We start from the raw sequence: 18,172 nt of genomic DNA, 5'->3' as shown, positions 1-18,172 counted from the left end.
ACTGCGCCTAAAAATTCTGTCCATAAAAGTTATGAACAGAATCGGTGACGAAGGACAGCCTTGGCGGAGTCCAACCCTTGACTGGAAATGTGTTCGACTTACTGCCGGCAATGCGGACCAAGCTCTGGCACTGATCGTACAGGGAGCGGACCGCCACAATAAGACAGTCTGATACCCTATACTCTCTGATCACTCCCCACAGGACTTCCCGAGGGACATGGTCGAATGCCTTCTCCAAGTCCACAAAGCACATGTAGACTGGTTGGGCAAACTCCCATGCACCCTCAAGAACCCTGCCGAGAGTATAGAGCTGGTCCACAGTTCCACGACCGGGACGAAAACCACACTGTTCCTCCTGAATCCGAGGTTCGGCTATCCGGCATAGCCTCCTCTCCAGTGCACCTGAATAAACCTTACCGGGAAGGCGTTTCAATACATGCGTAATCTGTTGAATCGCTTAAGCCGCTGAAATCCGAGTCTGAATCCGAGCTAATGTCGCTATATCTTGCTGTTCTATCCGCCATGTTTGTTTGTATTGGCATCACTATGTGATGTCACAGGAAAATGGACGGGTGGATTTACAGATAGCGAAAAACAGGCACTTTAAAGCCTTTTTTCGGGATATTCCATGATGGGTAAAATTTTTAAAAAAACTTTGAGAAATAAAATAAGCCACTGGGAACTGATTTTTATTGGTTTTAACCCTTCTGAAATTTTGATAATGTTCCTCTTTAAGCTGTACGTCAAGCAAGAATGGGAAAGATTTCCTCAGTTCTCAAACGTTTACTGGGTGTTGTTAAATGGAAAGGTTGTGTAACAGTGGTAAAAATGCCCCATGCCAACTTTTTGTTGCTGCCATTATATTCTAAGTTAATGAATATTTGCAAAAACAAATTAAGTTTCGCAGTTCGAACATTAAGTATCTTGTCTTTGCAGTCTATTCAATTGAATATAAGTTGAAAAGGATTTCCTAATCATTGTATTCTGTTTTTATTTACGGATTACACAACTTCACTGGTATTGGCTTTTGTATATGAACAAAATGACAGTTGTCAGGTGTTAGCATATATTACCTCAATCAAACATGACGGAAATGCAATAAACAGTATGGATGCAACGGGACAATCTGACATTAATAAAAATAAAAACAATCGTGATATTATTCAAGATCGGATGAAATTAAAAAATTAATCATGATTATTTTTGGGCCATATCGCCCAGCCCTATGTCTAATGACATAGAATATATAAAAATGATAGAATTTACAAAGAAAACATCACTTACAGAACTGTAAATTATCAATATCAACACGGAACGACGGGATGAAAGTTGAAAAATGTTTTGGCAGTGGTTTATATTTCAAGATGGCTGACTTACTTATTTTGTTGTCAATCAAAAAGTGATTCAGCCTCAAACAGATGTTCCAATCATTGTGCGGACACCCAGAATGCTGGCCAGTCGAGGCAGAGCCTACTTCTTAATCACTTACAGAGACGCTGAGCGTCAATGGGCCAATGGGCAGGAAAAAGCCAAGTTTGTATCCATTCACTGTCAAGTTTAGCTGCATGGAAACAACCCACTCTATGCTCCCCCATTGAAGTCAAAAACATTCAGCTTTATCACTGTTTAATAAGGCTCTGACTCTTTGGGTACATACAATTCGATTTGATTGGATTCTTGGAAGTAACAATTCGATTTAGAATCGATTCTTCATTCAAACAGATTCTCGATTCAAAATTACTAGTTTTTTAATAACATTGAGTGCCAGTTCTAAGGTTAACTACATGAGTTCATAAAATAGACGACAACTTAAAAGAAAACTGTTATTATTTTTGCTGCTTTTTTGCTCCTTCTACTTTCTCCTGCAGCTGCTGTTTGCCGTTCAAAGCTAAGTGCTATCTTTCCATCTGTGTGCTTCTAATTGTTTAACAGCTTTCATTAGTCGTTCTCCAACACATTTAGTAGTCTTCTCGAACTTACACAGCACACACTCACAGTTTCACCACTTCACTTTCTAGCTAGCAAGGCTAAGCTAGTCACGGTCCGAAGCTAATGCCCTCCGAAGACAGAAGAAGATAGACTCAGTGAAAGTAACCACATGAGTACGGCTTCCTGTTCTTTGTGCACCTTACTCATGGATAGGTTGGCTATACAGAAGACCGTGTCTGCTAGTTGGAGCAGAGTGACTTTGTAAATTTAGACTAGCCCTCTTTGTAGCAGTTTTGAGCGGCCTACAAGCGCTGGTGAACCGGTTAAGACGCATAATAGAGTTAGCTAGTTAGTTACACCCCAGTGTACCGGACAGCACACCTTACTCATAGAGGACAGGCTGACCGCACTGTAAGTGTTGTAGCACCAAGCAAATAATCTCAAGATCCCCGCCATATCAATTCATAGATGCGATCAAAATTATTTAAGGCACACTATGCAAAATAAACGTAATGTTAATAATATCAGTACTTCAGATACCTTTAACAAAAATGATGCCCTGCGCAACTCTATTGAAAGTATAGCACAGCTTAAGTTAAAGGCCCCTAAAAGGGATACTCCCTGGTTCACAGAAAAAAGTAGAGATCTTAAACTATCATGTAGAAAGCTGGAACGCATGTGGCGTGGGACGATCATGGAGTGATAGTTTGATAATTTATAAACAAGCTTTTACCTTAGCTAAAATTAATTACTAATGTAATGCTTCACGGTGGAAGAGGGGTTAGTGCGTCTGCTTCACAATACGAAGGTCCTGCAGTCCTGGGTTCAAATCCAGGCTCGGGATCTTTCTGTGTGGAGTTTGAATGTTCTCCCCGTGAATGCGTGGGTTCCCTCCGGGTACTCCGGCTTCCTCCCACTTCCAAAGACATGCACCTGGGGATAAGTTGATTGGCAACACTAAATTGGCCCTAGTGTGTGAATGTGAGTGTGAATATTGTCTGTCTATCTGTGTTGGCCCTGCGATGAGGTGGCGACTTGTCCAGGGTGTACCCCGCCTTCCGCCCGATTGTAGCTGAGATAGGCGCCAGCGCCCCCCGCGACCCCGAAAGGGAATAAGCGGTAGAAAATGGATGGATGGATTTCTACCGCCTCAATAAAAACGATCCTAAATATTTGTTTAATACAGTAAAATCGCTAACACAACAAGGGACTTCTCCAAGTAGCTCCCCCCACTCAGTGCTAAATATTATTAACTCATCCCTTTCCACTGGTAATGTTCCGCTAGCCTTTAAAACAGCGGTTATTCCATCCATCCATTTTTTACCGCTTGTCCCTTTAAGGGTCGCGGGGGGTGCTGGAACCTACCTCAGCTGCATTCAGGCGGAAGGTGGGGTACACCCTGGACAAGTCGCTACCTCATCGCATGGGCCAACACAGATAGACAGACAACATTCACACACTAGGGCCAAATTAGTGTTGCCAATCAACCTATCCCCAGGTGCATGTCTTTTGAGGTTGGAGGAAGCCGGAGTACCCGGAGGGAACCTACGCAGTCACAAGGAGAACATGCAAACTCCACACAGATTGCACTCAGGACTACTCAGGACTTTCGGTTGTTCATCCTTTGCTAAAAAAAAAAACCTAACCTCGATTCTGACCTCCTGGTAAACTACCAGCCACCGTCCCACCTTCCCTTTATCTCAAACATCCTTAAAAAAATTATTGCACATCAGCTAAGTGTACACCTAGCATCTAAAATCAATTTTTGTAAAACTCCTTCAGTGTGGTTTCAGGACAAATCACTTTACTGAGACAGCCCTCGCAAAAGTAACTAATGATCTATTGCGAACTATGGATGCTAATGCATCATCCATGTCGCTGCTACTTGATCCCAACGCTGATTTCGATTGAGTCACTTATAGAACGTATCAAAACACGTATTGGTATGTCAGACTTAGCTTTTTTTTGGTTTAACTCCTATTTTACAGACAGGATGCAGTGCGTCTCCCATAACAACGTGACCTTGGAGTATGTTAAGGCAACATGCAGAGTTCCACAGGGTTCGATTCTTGGCTCTGCACTCTGCAGCATCTATATGCTGCCCTTAAAGCTGACCAACACGCCAGATTGTAGTCAATTGGAGATGTGTCTTAATGTAATTAAAAAATTGATTTCCAGAAACCTAAATCACCTTAACGCTAAAAAACGGACATTTGGATTATCGGTCCTCCTAGACACCGGTACTTATTTAATAACACCACAATAATATTAGACAACAAAAAACTTATACAAAGGCGAGTCAGTAACTAATCTTGGTACTATATTTGACCCAACTCTCTTATTTGAGTCACACATAAAATGTTGCTAAAACGGCGTTCTTAAATCTCCTTAATATCGCTAAAATACGTCAACAGTCCAGCTCCCTCATACCTTGCGGATTGTATTGTACCATATGTCCCGGTCAGAAATCTGCGTTCAAACAACTCCGGCTTATCAAAGATTCCCAGAGACAAAAAAAAGTCTGCAGGCTCCAGTAGTCCGGAATGTCCTAGTGATAGCATTTAGAGATGATACGACAGTATAAGCATTTAAGTCCCAGCTTTTAACTCATATATACACCCTCGCCTTTAAAAAGACACTTTTTTAGACCAGTGCATCTGCCCTCTCTCTTTTCTGCTCTGCCCCCTCTTCTACATGGAGAGGTGTCTCTTTTCTTTTAACAACACTCAATAAACGTTTGGGAACTGAGGGAACTAACTGTTGAAGCTTTGTAAGTGGAATTCTTTCCCATTCTTGTTTTATGTAGCGCTTCAGTCGTTCAACAGTCCGGGGTCTCCGCTGTCATATTTTACGCTTCATAATGCGCCACACATTTTCGATGTTGAGACAGGTCTGGACTGCAGGCGGGCCAGGAAAGTACCTGCACTCTTTTTTTACGAAGCCACGCTGTTGTAACACGTGTTGGATGTGGCTTGGCATTGTCTTGCTGAAATAAGCAGGGGCGTCCATGAAAAAGACGGCATTTATATGGCAGAATATGTTGTTCTAAAACCTGTATGCACCTTTCAGCCTTAATGTGAAGTCACAGATGTGTAAGTTACTCATGCCTTGGACACTAATGCACCCCCATACCATCATAGATGCTGGCTTTTGAACTTTGGGTCGATAACAGTCTGGATGGTTCTCTTCCCCTTTGTTCCAGATGACACGATGTCGAATATTTACAAAAACAATTTGAAATGTGGACTCTTCAGACCACAGAACACTTTTCCACTTTGCATCAGTCCATCTTAGATGATCTCGGGCCCAGAGAAGCCGGCGGCTTTTCTGGACGTTGTTGATGAATGGCTTTCGCTTTGCATAGTAGAGCTTTAACTTGCACTTACAGATGTAGCGACGAACTGTATTTAGTGACTGTGGTTTTCTGAAGTGTTCCTGAGCCCATGTGGTGATATTATTTAGAGATTGATGTCGGTTTTTGATACAGTGCCGTCTGAGGGATCGAAGGTCACGGTCATTCAATGTTGGTTTCCGGCCATGCCACTTATGTGGAGTGATTTCTCCAGATTCTCTGAACATTTTGATGATATTATAGACCGTAGATGTTGAGATTCCTAAATTTCTTGCAATTGCACTTTGAGAAACGTTGTTCTTAAACTGTTTGACTATTTGCTCACGCAGTTGTGGACACAGGGGCGTACATCGCCCCATCCTTTCTTGTGAAAGACTGAGCATTTTTTGGGAAGGTATTTTTATACCCAATCATGGCACCCACCTGTTCCCAATCAGCCTGCACAGCTGTGGGATGTTCCAAATAAGTGTTTGATGAGCATTCCACAACTTTATCAGTATTTATTGCCACCTTTCCCAACTTCTTTGTCACGTGTTGCTGGCATCAAATTCTAAAGTTAATGATTTTTTGCAAAAAAAAATGTTTATCAGTTTGAACATCAAATATGTTGTCTTTGTAGCATATTCAACTGAATATGGGTTGAAAATGATTTGCAAATCATTGTATTCCGTTTATATTTACATCCAACACAATTTCCCAACTCATATGGAAACGGGGTTTGTATATATATATATATATATATATATATATGTATATATATATATATATATATATATATATATATATTAAAGGGGAACATTATCACCAGTGACTTGTTTTATTTTTCGAAGTTTTTTTCAAAATTTTACACCTCCCGGAATATCCCTAAAAAAAGCTTTAAAGTTCTTGATTTCCGCTATTTGCGATGCGACTGTCCATTTCCCTGTGACGTCATACAGGGCTGCCTATACAAACAACATGGCGGTTAGCACAGCAAGATATAGCGACATTAGCTTGGATTCAGACTCGGATTTCAGTGGCTTAAGCGATTCAACAGATTGCGCATGTATTGAAACAGATGGTCGGAGTATGGAGGCATATAGCGAAAACGAAATTGAAGAAGAAATTGAAGCTATTGAGCGAATAGCTATTGACGCTATTCGGCCATAGCATGGGTGTACCTAATGAAGTAGCCCATAGCATGGCTGCCTTATTAGCATCGCCGGTAAAATGTGCAGACCAAACGATCAGGACTTTCGCATCTTGTGACACTGGAGCAACTTAAATCCGTCGATTGGTAAGTGTTTGTTTCGCATTAAATGTGGGTATCTACTTTCAAATTTACATACAGCTAGCGTAAATAGCATGTTAGCATCGATTAGCATAACATGTTAGCATTGATTAGCTGGCATATGATATGTCTGATTAGCACATAAGTCAACAACATCAACAAAACTCACCTTTGTGATTTCGTTGACTGAATCGTTGCAAATGCATCTGAAGGTTATCCAGACATCTCTGAGCCATGTCTGTCTTAGCATCGCAGGTAAAATGTGCAGACAATCTAGCAAATTCAATGGGGGTCTGGCGGCAGATTTCTTACGAATGGTGCAACTTGAATCCCTCCCTGTTAGTGTTGTTACACCCTCCGACAACACACCGACGAGGCATGATTTCTCCAAGGTTCCAAAAAATAGTCGAAAAAACGGAAAATAACAGAGCTGAGACCCGGTGTTTGTAATGTGAAAATGAAAATGTCGGGTGTGTTACCTCGGTCACGTCACGGTCTGACGTCATCAGTAGAAGACCGATAAACAGAAAGGCGTTTAATTTGACAAAATTCACCCATTTAGAGTTCGGAAATCGGTTAAAAAAATACATGGTCTTTTTTCTGCAACATCAAGGTATATATTGACGCTTGCATAAGTTTGGTGATAATGTTCCCCTTTAAGGCTGCAACTACTAATAGATTAAATTCAATCATAAAAATAGCTGGCGATTAATTTAGTCATCGATTCGTTGGATGTATGCAATGCGCGGAGGTTTTTTTTTTTTTTTTCTACCCTAAACCTTTATTTATAAACTGCAACATTTACAAACAGCTGAAAAACAATAATCAAAATAAGTACGAAAACAGTACAAAACAGCGCCAGGGCGGCGCTGAGACCACATCTCATGAGGTAGCAGTGAGCCAGCCAATGATGTGTCATGTGCAGCTCACGTGACCACGCCGTCGCCTTTGTTTGGAAACATTTGAAAAATGGCGGAGGTAAACAGTACAGATAGTTCAGCGGAGAAACACCTCGAGGTTATAAAAGTGTACGACCCAAGTCGTCAAAAGTGTCGGAACACTTTACTTTAAAGACTTCAAAGACGACATTTCCTGCAAAATGAGCAGCATGGACCTCGCGTACGTGGCACAAACGACAACATTGCTTCGTGAGCACCTGAAGAGGAAACATTGATGAAGGGAAGAACTCACGTTACGTAACTTTTTTAAGTTCATAGTCCGAGTATATTTATCCGTTGTGTCCGTCTTTGTGTGTTTTTAATCTTTTGTTAATGAGGAGATTTTTTTTAAGGCACTAAACAAACAGAAATATCTCAGGTTGGATCAATGTAGCCGGACCCGATAAAGCTATATAATTTTTGAGTGACGCTTTAGTAATGTAAACGTTATGACGGTGCCGGAATATTTCATTCTATTATTCACAGGCAGCCTAAAATGGATCCTTTATTATTCAGAACAGAAACGTGTACAATATCTGACCCAGTTCTGATCTGATGAGTTACATTTCTGTGTTATTATTGTTGTATGCTGCATCCCCAATGTCCATTTATTTCATTTAGCTTTATTTAATGTGGTGGTGTAATTAGGTAGATAGATAGATAGATAGATAGATAGATAGATAGATAGATAGATAGATAGATAGATAGATAGATAGATAGATAGATAGATAGATAGATAGATAGATAGATCGATAGATCGATAGATAGATAGATAGATAGTTAGATAGTACTTTTATTGATTCCCTCAGGGAGTTTCCTCACACATTTACTTGCTCGGAGAGCCCCAACATGAGCTTTCCTTGCAAATTTCTGAGCAGCCTGCATTTTCCTTTTGGTCTCTGCTTTTGTAGCTTCTTTTTTGGATTTCACTGCCAACTTTTGCCTCTACTATTATATGCAAATTTATTTCAAATAATTGTTAACTGGAATCAATAGTGCGACTCTTTGAATTTCTGTAATTTCATGATATATTTTTACGTGGCTTTTTATTTTTAGAAAAACCCATTTATATTTCGCAAAGCAATAATTGGTTAATATTTAAAACAAACATGCGTATTTCGCAAGCAAATATTTTTGAGCTTACCTCATTATTAACTACCCTGTCTGCAACTGAAGGGGGTTGTTTGGATGGATCTTTCCTCTTGATGTCTACGGCAGTTGTTGATGTAAACAAAGGATGAAGTCCGTAAGGTTTGCTCACTTTCGGTTGACATCCAAAAGTACCAGATAGTGACAAGTTTGTTTTCCTGGCTTCAAGTTGTTTCATATGTTTTGGCGTTTCGTATGTACTTCCAAAGCCTTGAAACCTCGTGATCCATAGTCAATATTATCATGACACCACGTGCACAAAACTTTTCCGGGACGATCGATTTTCCGAATAAAATCGCCGAACAAAGTCGTAACTTCCTTCTTCTCAAAAGTATCAGCGATTTCCCTTTCCAGCCATTCCCATCGAAACTTATTTTTGACATATTTATCAATTTATTTTACTCGTGAAGCGTCCTTTCTCTCTCGACATTGTTTACATTTGGAAAATGGCAGTAACAACCTCATCATTCATAGCAGATGTCCTGATTGGTCACAAGGAACATATCGACCAATCAACTACGGCGTAATATTATATTACGCCGTAGTTCATTGGTAGACACTTTTTCCCCCCCGAGATTAAAAAAGACGGAATTCCGACAATAGACGGAAAAATCATATGCCTGAACGAGGGTTTAAATGGAAAAAAAAATATTACAATAAGAATACAAATAAAAAAGCAATATAAGAATAAAAATATAACAGTAAAAATAACAATATAACAAGAAAAACTACGCAGCAGTAACCATGATATGAAAAAATTTGCCTTTTACATTAGAAATTATTAAATAAATCAACTAAGTATGTATTGAGTTACATGTAAATGTTGCTACGATATGGTTTCTCTCATTTCAGAAAGAAACAAGACAGCATTAACGACTTGGTACAAAGGAGCAAGCAGCTGCATTGACTGATGCTATCCTGAATATGTTGCTAACTGACATGAGGCGACTATCAATGGTGGAGGATGACGGTTTCAGACAAATGATTTACATACTCAACAATGATTACACTCTTCCCTCAAGGAACCATTTTACGAAACTGATGGAGAGGAACTATGAGCAGACATTTCAAGCTGTGTAAACTAACATTAAAGCCACCCAGAGCCAAAATTGTTCTGACCACTGATGTGTGGACAAGTGTACCCACGGAAGCCTACCTCGGCAATACATGCCACTACATTGGAGACGAATGGAACATGAAGTCAATCTGCCTTACGACCATGCCACTAGAGGAAAGACATTCGGCATCCAACATTGCCGAATGGTTGGAATAGGTAGTAGGCAGGTTTGAAATTCCCCTAAGCAAAATTATTGCTATTGTGCATGACAATTGTGCACTTTATAAAAAAAAAACATTTTTCTAACACTTGCCTTGTCATTGTTATGTTTGGCAAGTCGAAAGGACATGGTGCCAGTATTTTTTGTTTTTTAAATAAAGTATTTGAAAGGATAGAAATGTAGTTTGTCTTTTTTATCCGATTATTAATCGAAGTAATAATTGACAGATTAATCGATTATCAAATGAATCGTTAGTTGCAGCCCTAATATATATATATATATATATATATATATATATATATATATATATATATATATTTATTTAATTTTATTTATTTATTCTTTTTTTTTTTGCCGGGTCAAAAGTATACATACAGCAATGTTATATTTGGTTACATGTCCCTTGGCAAGTTTCACTGCAAAAGATGCTTTTGATAGTCATTCACAAGCTTCTGGCAGGCTTCCGGTTGGATTTTTGACCACCTCTCTTGACAACGTTGGTGCAGTTCAGCTAAATTTGTGGGTTTTCTGACATGGACTTCTTTCTTCAGCATTGTCCACACGTTTAAGCCAGGACTTTGGGAAGGCCATTCTAAAACTTTAATTCTAGCCTGAGTTAGCCAATTCTTCACTTTTGACGTGTGTATGGGGTTGTATAAAATATATAGTATAAAATCCTCATTCTTAAGGTGTGGCAGCTTTTATTTTGTCCTGTTGAAACGTCAAGATCAATTACATGGAGGGGAAACCCGGCAGTACTTAAGACAGTTTAACAATATCAACTAGGGCTGGGCGATATGGCCTTTTCATATTATCTCGATATTTTCAGGCCGTATCGCGGTACACGATATATATCTCGATATTTTGCCTTAGCTTTGAATTAACACTTGATACATATAATCACACCAGTATGAAGATTTTATGTGTCTACATTAAAACATTCTTGTTCATACTGCATTATTATATGCTCATTTTAAACTTTCATGCAGAGGAGGACATCACAACTGAGTCAATTGACCAGAACTGTATTTATTAAACAGTTATTAAGCAGTGGCACAAACATTCATGTCACTTCCAAAACAGAAAGTGCAAGATTGTCAGAGACATTTTAAAACAAGCTATTAGTGCACTTTTGTCACTAAGATGACTTATCAAAACAACACGAAATTGAAATGCACTTTTTGTACAGAACGCCACTACAATAGTTTAAAACAAATAAAGTGCACTTTTGTGCATGATGTCACACAAGATATTTCAATAACTGTTAAATAAAAATTAGCTGCATAACAGGAAATCAAATAGTGTTCGACCTTTGCTATGTGGTAGGTTACTGCGGATGTTATCTCCTTTTGTTGTTGGCTATTTTTTTCATACGGTGTTGATCTGGAAATGTTTGCCTCGGCATCTTGATGGTGTGGGCGTGTGGCACCGAATGAAGATGTTGACTTTCGGAGTAAACTCTCTTCATTCTCTAGCAGGTGACTTTTCAAATGATGCTACATATTAGCAATAATGCTACTTTTTGTAGCAAGGCGTTTTCCCGACAATTGACAAATTACGGTTGTCTGTTCGACATATTCCCACTTAAAGCCAAACCACCGCCAGACAATGGACCCCCTGCTGTTTTTCTTGAGAATTAATTCTTCCTTCGTTTGTTACCAGATTCGCATCTTCTTTCTCTCGTGTTACCACTCGCACGGCTTCGCTAGCATCACAGCTCACATTACCCATGCTGCTACCTCTGCTCCGCGAAGGCGTGCACGTAAGTGATGTATGTAAGAAGGTGCGCTTGCTGTCTGTGAGAAGGAAAGACAAGAAAGAGTGAAGAAAAGCCTGTAGTGTAATGCCAGCAGCTAAAAACAACTGTGTGAGAACGTATACTCGAATATCACGATATAGTCATTTTCTACATCGCACAGAGACAAACCCGCGCTATATCGAGTATATCGATATATCGCCCAGCCCTAATATCAACACAAGACTTACATTAGTTCCCAGTTATATTTCATTACATACAATCGTTTGAGCAAAACAAAGTCAATAGGATTGCGCGATATAGTTAAAATACGATATAAATTATATAAATTTGGCCGATGATAAAGCTTTAAATACCATTTTTGTATCGTGATAATGCATGTTGATGACACATTCTGGCTGCGTCCTGTAAATTTGACAGCGACAAAGAAATGAACGCCGCTTCCGCAAAACAACGAAGCATCCCCGCTGGCGGGTAATGTCCCGTCAGAGTACCGCAAAGCCAATTGTCTAAGTCAGCCATTCTCGCATCCATGGCGGCAAATAAAGTATGATTCTTACAAGGATCATTCTTGGAGGATGAGGAAAAGCTAAACATGCTGCACTAAACACCGTAGGTGGATGTGCTAATTGCAAGCTAGAGCTCTTCAATATAAACAAAGGTGGGCAAATCAATATGAATATAAACTCTCAACCAGACCAAGTAAATTATCAGAATGTGGTCGATACTACAGTGCTTAGATCGATATATTTTATAATCAAAACGGCTATTGTTTTTTTAATTATTGTTTACAAACTCAGGAAATAAGTCTGGGACAGAAGAGGGCTCAGAGGGTAAAAAACATATGATTTAAATCAGAGCTAATAGTAGGAAATCATTTAAATATGTTATCAATATTGTTACAACGCAAAAGAAGGTTTATTTGAATTTCAAAACATATTTGTCTTGATTTTCATGTTTTTAACTTGCTTTTTGTCTCTCACACAACGTTATTCCTCTCACCTAAGGTGTCTATTACAATTACATGCACATGCGTCATTGCCAATTATGCATATTAGATGACATCATCACCTACATCTAATTAGAAGGAACGACACATGCAATAAAAAAATACTGCTTTTACAAGAAAATAATAAGGCCCAACTCTTATTGTAGTTGTAGCTTGCACCATGTCATACTGAGATGAGTTTCTAATATTGTGATGCAGTTTAAGCCAACCAACATTTCAGAAACAAACCCCACTCTTCTGGAGTGCATTTTACACCAATAATACAACCACAATAATAACCACATATAATATGTTAAGTCAACTACAAAGTTGACCTTGGCTACAAGTGGAACAACTTAACAAAAATATGCTTCATTGCAGAATCTGTTTAATTTCTGCATGCGTCCCTGTGTCCAAACAGAGGGCAACCTGATGACAAAGCAAGGCCACTTCTTGATGGTGCAGTCAATAAATAGTACAGGGGTGGAAAAGATGCTCTTGTCAGGGGGCAACCATTACTGCACTGCACTGCTTACACAGACACATGTCCCTTTTAGTCAATTGAGCAGGTTTATAAACAGACGACAAGGTGAAATATTGAAAAGTGCCGTATGCCCAGCTATTACGTTTTGTGCTATGAGAACTTTTCATTAAAAAAAAATGGCAAAGTTAAGGGCAACTTAGATACAGAGGTGCCTCAACTTAAGAGTGCCCCAACTAAAAGTGTTTTAGGTGGGGCACTCTTGTGTTTTAGTTTTAGTTGTTATGCTTTAAGTTGCTAGCAGAAATTTGAGTTGTAAGCATCCCCACTATACTGTAAGTTGGTGTACAAAATGTCACAGTGAAGCCCATAAGACCCGCCCAAAAACATCCCATCTTACTCCCTACTATTAGCTTATAGCTAGAGATTAACAGAACTCTGTTTTTCCAAGCATGAGAAGGAAGAAAGTGGGTGTGACGGAGAGTGCTGAGAAGATGTAGTGAATAATAGTCCATCCATTCATCCATTTTCTCCCGCTTGTCCCTTTTGGGGTGGCGGGGGGCGCTGGAGCCAATCTCAGCTGCATTCGGGCGGAAGGCAGGTCATTCAATTAAAAAAAATATTAAAAAATCATAAACATGACAATGTGACGTCAACTTGGCAAAGCAATTCAAGCGTATCACTGCTAGTCTATTCTGCATCGTACTGAAGAAAAGCTGCTGATTGTGTGTTTGACAGAAGCAACTGGAAGGAGATACCGTATAAGTCCACTCTCCAATGTAAATGCTGTACAATATTATTACATTTTTTCAGACAACAATATAAGAAGTGTGTGCTACATGCTATCGTACTGTTTTGATAAAAAACATTTTTATCCGAATGTTTTTATTTTTTTTATTATTAAAATAGGGGGGTGACGATTGATCGATATATCAATAGATTGATTTCAATTCTCAAAGTTCAAGTACATTAATCTGTGCTTGGCAAGTTTGCCTTCCAGCAGATAGCTATTGATCCAAGATTGTTTAAACCTTGGATCAATACTCAAAAAAGGAAACCATTGGATTTAAGAACAGCAGACTGAAGTTTAGCACTTTTAAAAATAGGGACATTAAGGGTTAATTCTATTTGTCTGTCTGTGTGGTCATCAAAAAAAAATGTCGGATCACTACGTTGGTCGGGAAAGCCGTAACAAACGCAAACCCCACAACACAATCTAATTTATACAACACAAAAACTTTCAGCACGATTGCAAAAGCCACAACAAAGACAAATCTCATCCATCCATCCATTTCCTACCGCTTGTCCCTTTTGAGGTTGCGGGGGGTACTGGAGCCTATACCAACTACACTCGGGCGTAAGGCGGTGTACACCCTGGACAAATCGCCACCTAATAGCAGGGCCAACAAGGATAGACAGACAACATTCACACTCACATTCACACACTCGGGCCAATTTAGTGTTGCCAATCAACCAATCACCAGGTGCATGTCTTTGGAGGTAAGAAGGAAGCTGGAGTACCCGGAGGGAATCCATGTAGTCATGGGGAGAACATGCAAAACCCACCCAGAAAGATCAAATTCAGAACCTTGGTATTGTGAGACACACGCACTAACCCCTGTACCACCGTGCAGACAAATGTCAGAACACTATAATATAAAGCCGCAAGACAACTATAAGCTACAAAAGATGCGACCAGCACAAAAGTGACAGCGGAGCAAGTTACGGCAAGGGACCGACTTCCGGAACACAAGGAGAAGGGGGGGTTGCCCACATCTGAGGTCCTCTCCAAGGTTTCTCATAGTCAGCATTGTCACTGGCGTCCCACTGGATGTGAATTCTCTCTGCTCACTGGGTGTGAGTTTTCCTTGCCCTTTTGTGGGTTCTTCCGAGGATGTTGTTGTCGTAATGATTTGTGCAGTCCTTTGAGACATTTGTGATTTGGGGCTATATAAATAAACATTGATTGAATTTCATCAGAAACAAACAAATGCAAAAGATGGATTAAGGAGGCTATGAAAATTAGGTAGCGAGGAGCAAACGACATCAACAGTGATGAGGGGGCATACATACAGTTGTGGTCAAACGTTTAAATACACTTGTAAATAACATAATATCATGACTATCTGGAGTTTCCAATAAGTTCTATAACTCTTATTTTTTGTGATAGAGTGATGATTGACCGTCTATCTGTGTGGGCCCTCCCGCCAGATTGTAGCTGAGATAGGCACCAGCGCCCCCCGCAACTCCAAAGGGAATAAGCTGTATAAATGGATGGATGGATGGATGATTGGAGCTAGGGCTGGGCGATATATCGAAATATACGATATATCGCAGGGTTGTCTCTGTGCGATATAGAAAATGACTATATCATAATATTCGAGTATACGTTCTCACGCAGGACTTTTAGCTGCGGGCGTACACTTCAGGCTCTCCTCGCTCTTTCCTGTCTTTCCTTCTCACAGACAAGCAGGCGCACATACGTCACAAACTGTCACGTCACACGTCACATACACGCCCTCGCAGGGCAGAGAGCTAGCGGCGTAGCTAACATTAGCTGCTAACGTAGCCGTACGAGAGAAAGATGCTGCGGATGTGGTAACGAATGAAGGAAGACTTAATTCCCAAGAAAAACAGCAGGGTTTCCATCGTCTGGCGGTGGTTCGGCTTCAAGTGGGAATATGTCGAACAGACAACCGTAATTTGTCAAGTGTGTGGGGAAAAGCGTTGCTATAAAAAGTAGCATTACTGCTAATATGTAGAATTGTTTGTAAAGTCACTCGCTAGAGAATGAAGAGAATTTCATAACCTTAAAAGCATAACACATAGTGAAGGATGAATACTATTTGATTTCCTATTATGCAGCTCATTTTTATTTGACACTTAAAATGTCTCCGACAATCTTGCAATTTATGTTTTGGAAATGACATGAATGTTTGTGCCATTGCTAAATAACTTTAATTAATACACTTTTGGTCAATTGACTTACTTGTGATTTCCCTCTCTGCATGAAAGTTTAAAAGTAGCATATATTAATGCAGTATGAAGAAGAATGTTTTAATGTATACACATATAATCATACTGCTCTGATTATATGCATCAAGTGTTCATTCCTGGCCAAGGCAAAATATTGTAATAAATATCGTATATCGCGATATGGCCTAAAAATATTGCGATATTAAAAAAAAGGCAAAATCGCCCAGCCCTAATTGGAGCACATACTTTTTTTTTTTCACAAAAAACATTCATGAAGTTTGGTTGTTTTGTGAATTTATTATGGGTCTACAGAAAATGTGACCAAATTTAAATTAAAATGAATCATTTAATCCCAACTTAAAATGCCTGCTATATATCCATTGTGCTGTTTGGGGGCAAGCATTGATTACATTTATTTGTATTTATTTAAATGGGAAATGATTTGAGATTAAAAGTGACTTTAATTAAGACCTCCGTCACAAAACCAAGTAAGCTTACAAACACATTTAGGTACTAACTACTGTATTATGACTTTAACACATGTAGACTACTTTCCATCATTTACAAAAACATATTTTAACATTACTTTTATGGTAATCAGTATGAAATTGTACAGCAATACATTTGATGATCATGCAAATGTTTTCAAAACAAAGAAATGCTCAAAGTTTTTGCAGTGCATTTGTAGAATAGCGTGAAAACCAGTAAAACTGTCACTCTCAGTGTAGTGAATCTATAGAAAATAATAGTTTGACGTATTGAATTAAATACTTCCTGTTTTCGCAACTTGTGATTGGATACTTACTTGGGATTCCCAAGTGAGTATTCAATCACAGGACGCGTAAATGTCACCTTCAACCTTAGGCCAGCTAGAAGGCCTTACTGACAACAGCTCGGGATCTGATTAGCTATCGCAATTATCTATTAACTGTATGTGATTGGCAACACTAAATTGGCCCTAGTGTGTGTGTGTGAGTGTGAATGTTGTCTGTCTATCTATGTTGGCCCTGCGATGAGATGGCGACTTGTCCAGGGTGTACAACGCTTTCCGCCCGATTGTAGCTGAGATAGGCACTAGCGCCCTCCGCGACCCAAAGGGAATAAGCTGTAGGAAATGGATGGATGGGATGGATTTCAATGGGTGAACTTTTTAGAAATGTTTAAATGTATTTATCTATCTATTGTGTTGTCATTACCATGAATTGATTTACGTGGACCCCGACTTAAACAAGTTGAAAAACTTATTCGGGTGTTACCATTTAGTGGTCAATTGTTCGGAATATGTACTGTACTGTGCAATCTACTAATAAAAGTTTCAATCAATCATTCAGCTTTACCATGACTGTGACGCTGGCTAAAAAGTTCCTTGCTCATCGACTAAATATGATAAATAACACAATTTCACACAGTCTATGGATTCAGCGACTGTTTTAAACGATGTTTGATGGCCAACATTTGAATAGCCAACAATCAAAAACATTAGAGAGGAGTAGTAAGCTTGTACTCACAACGTGTGTCCACAGACGTTCACCATCAGTTTCAGCGAAGGGTTTCTGTATTTTGTTGTTTTGCATCTCGGACACCCTTGGTCGTCCATTATTTGTCTCTTTCAGCAATACAAATGTGGATCCTGGACAGAAATAATAACAACTGGATGGCTTCTCGTTTACATTTCCGGCAGCGTGCTCTTGTGTTTCATTGCACTTGGTCCGGCTGGAAACGTAAGTGATTCGGTTCCGCTTTCACAACGAGAAGGAGAAAGTCAATGAAGGCCTGCTGGAAAATAGAACTGTTTCATATTTACGGAGACACATTCAAGTCACACAATTTTGATTTTTTTTTTTTTAATAATCACAATCTAATTAACAACCGAATGCACAATCATAATTTCTAAGTGCTATGATTAGTTTTACAAGAAAAAAAAATGTATGAATAAATATAGACACTTTGTAATAATATGCATATATGTGTAACATAATAACAACTCTACGTTGACAGGGTAATATAATGCAGTGTTTCTCAAATACGGGTATGCGTACCCCTGGGGGTACTTGAA

General features: G+C 39.3%; 1 protein-coding gene across 2 annotated transcripts in view; it reads right to left on the bottom strand.

Moving 5' to 3' along the window:
- mnat1 (MNAT1 component of CDK activating kinase) overlaps positions 1–17,838 on the bottom strand; it is a 154,893-nt gene extending 137,055 nt beyond the window's left edge. The window contains exon 1 of one of the 2 annotated variants that reach the window (XM_061895260.1): positions 17,625–17,838. In XM_061895260.1, the coding sequence (XP_061751244.1) occupies positions 17,625–17,713 (89 nt within the window). In that variant the 5' untranslated portion in view covers positions 17,714–17,838. The remainder of the gene's footprint in view (positions 1–17,624) is intronic. The other variant, XM_061895261.1, reaches the window with a different exon arrangement.
- Positions 17,839–18,172: the final 334 nt, after the last annotated feature.

Source organism: Nerophis ophidion, linkage group LG03 (genome assembly GCF_033978795.1).
Source record: "Nerophis ophidion isolate RoL-2023_Sa linkage group LG03, RoL_Noph_v1.0, whole genome shotgun sequence".
In the NCBI taxonomy this organism is placed as follows: Eukaryota; Metazoa; Chordata; class Actinopteri; order Syngnathiformes; family Syngnathidae; genus Nerophis; species Nerophis ophidion.
The sequence above is the reverse complement of the archived record's forward strand: the minus strand, read 5'-3'. Positions and strand labels throughout refer to the sequence as shown.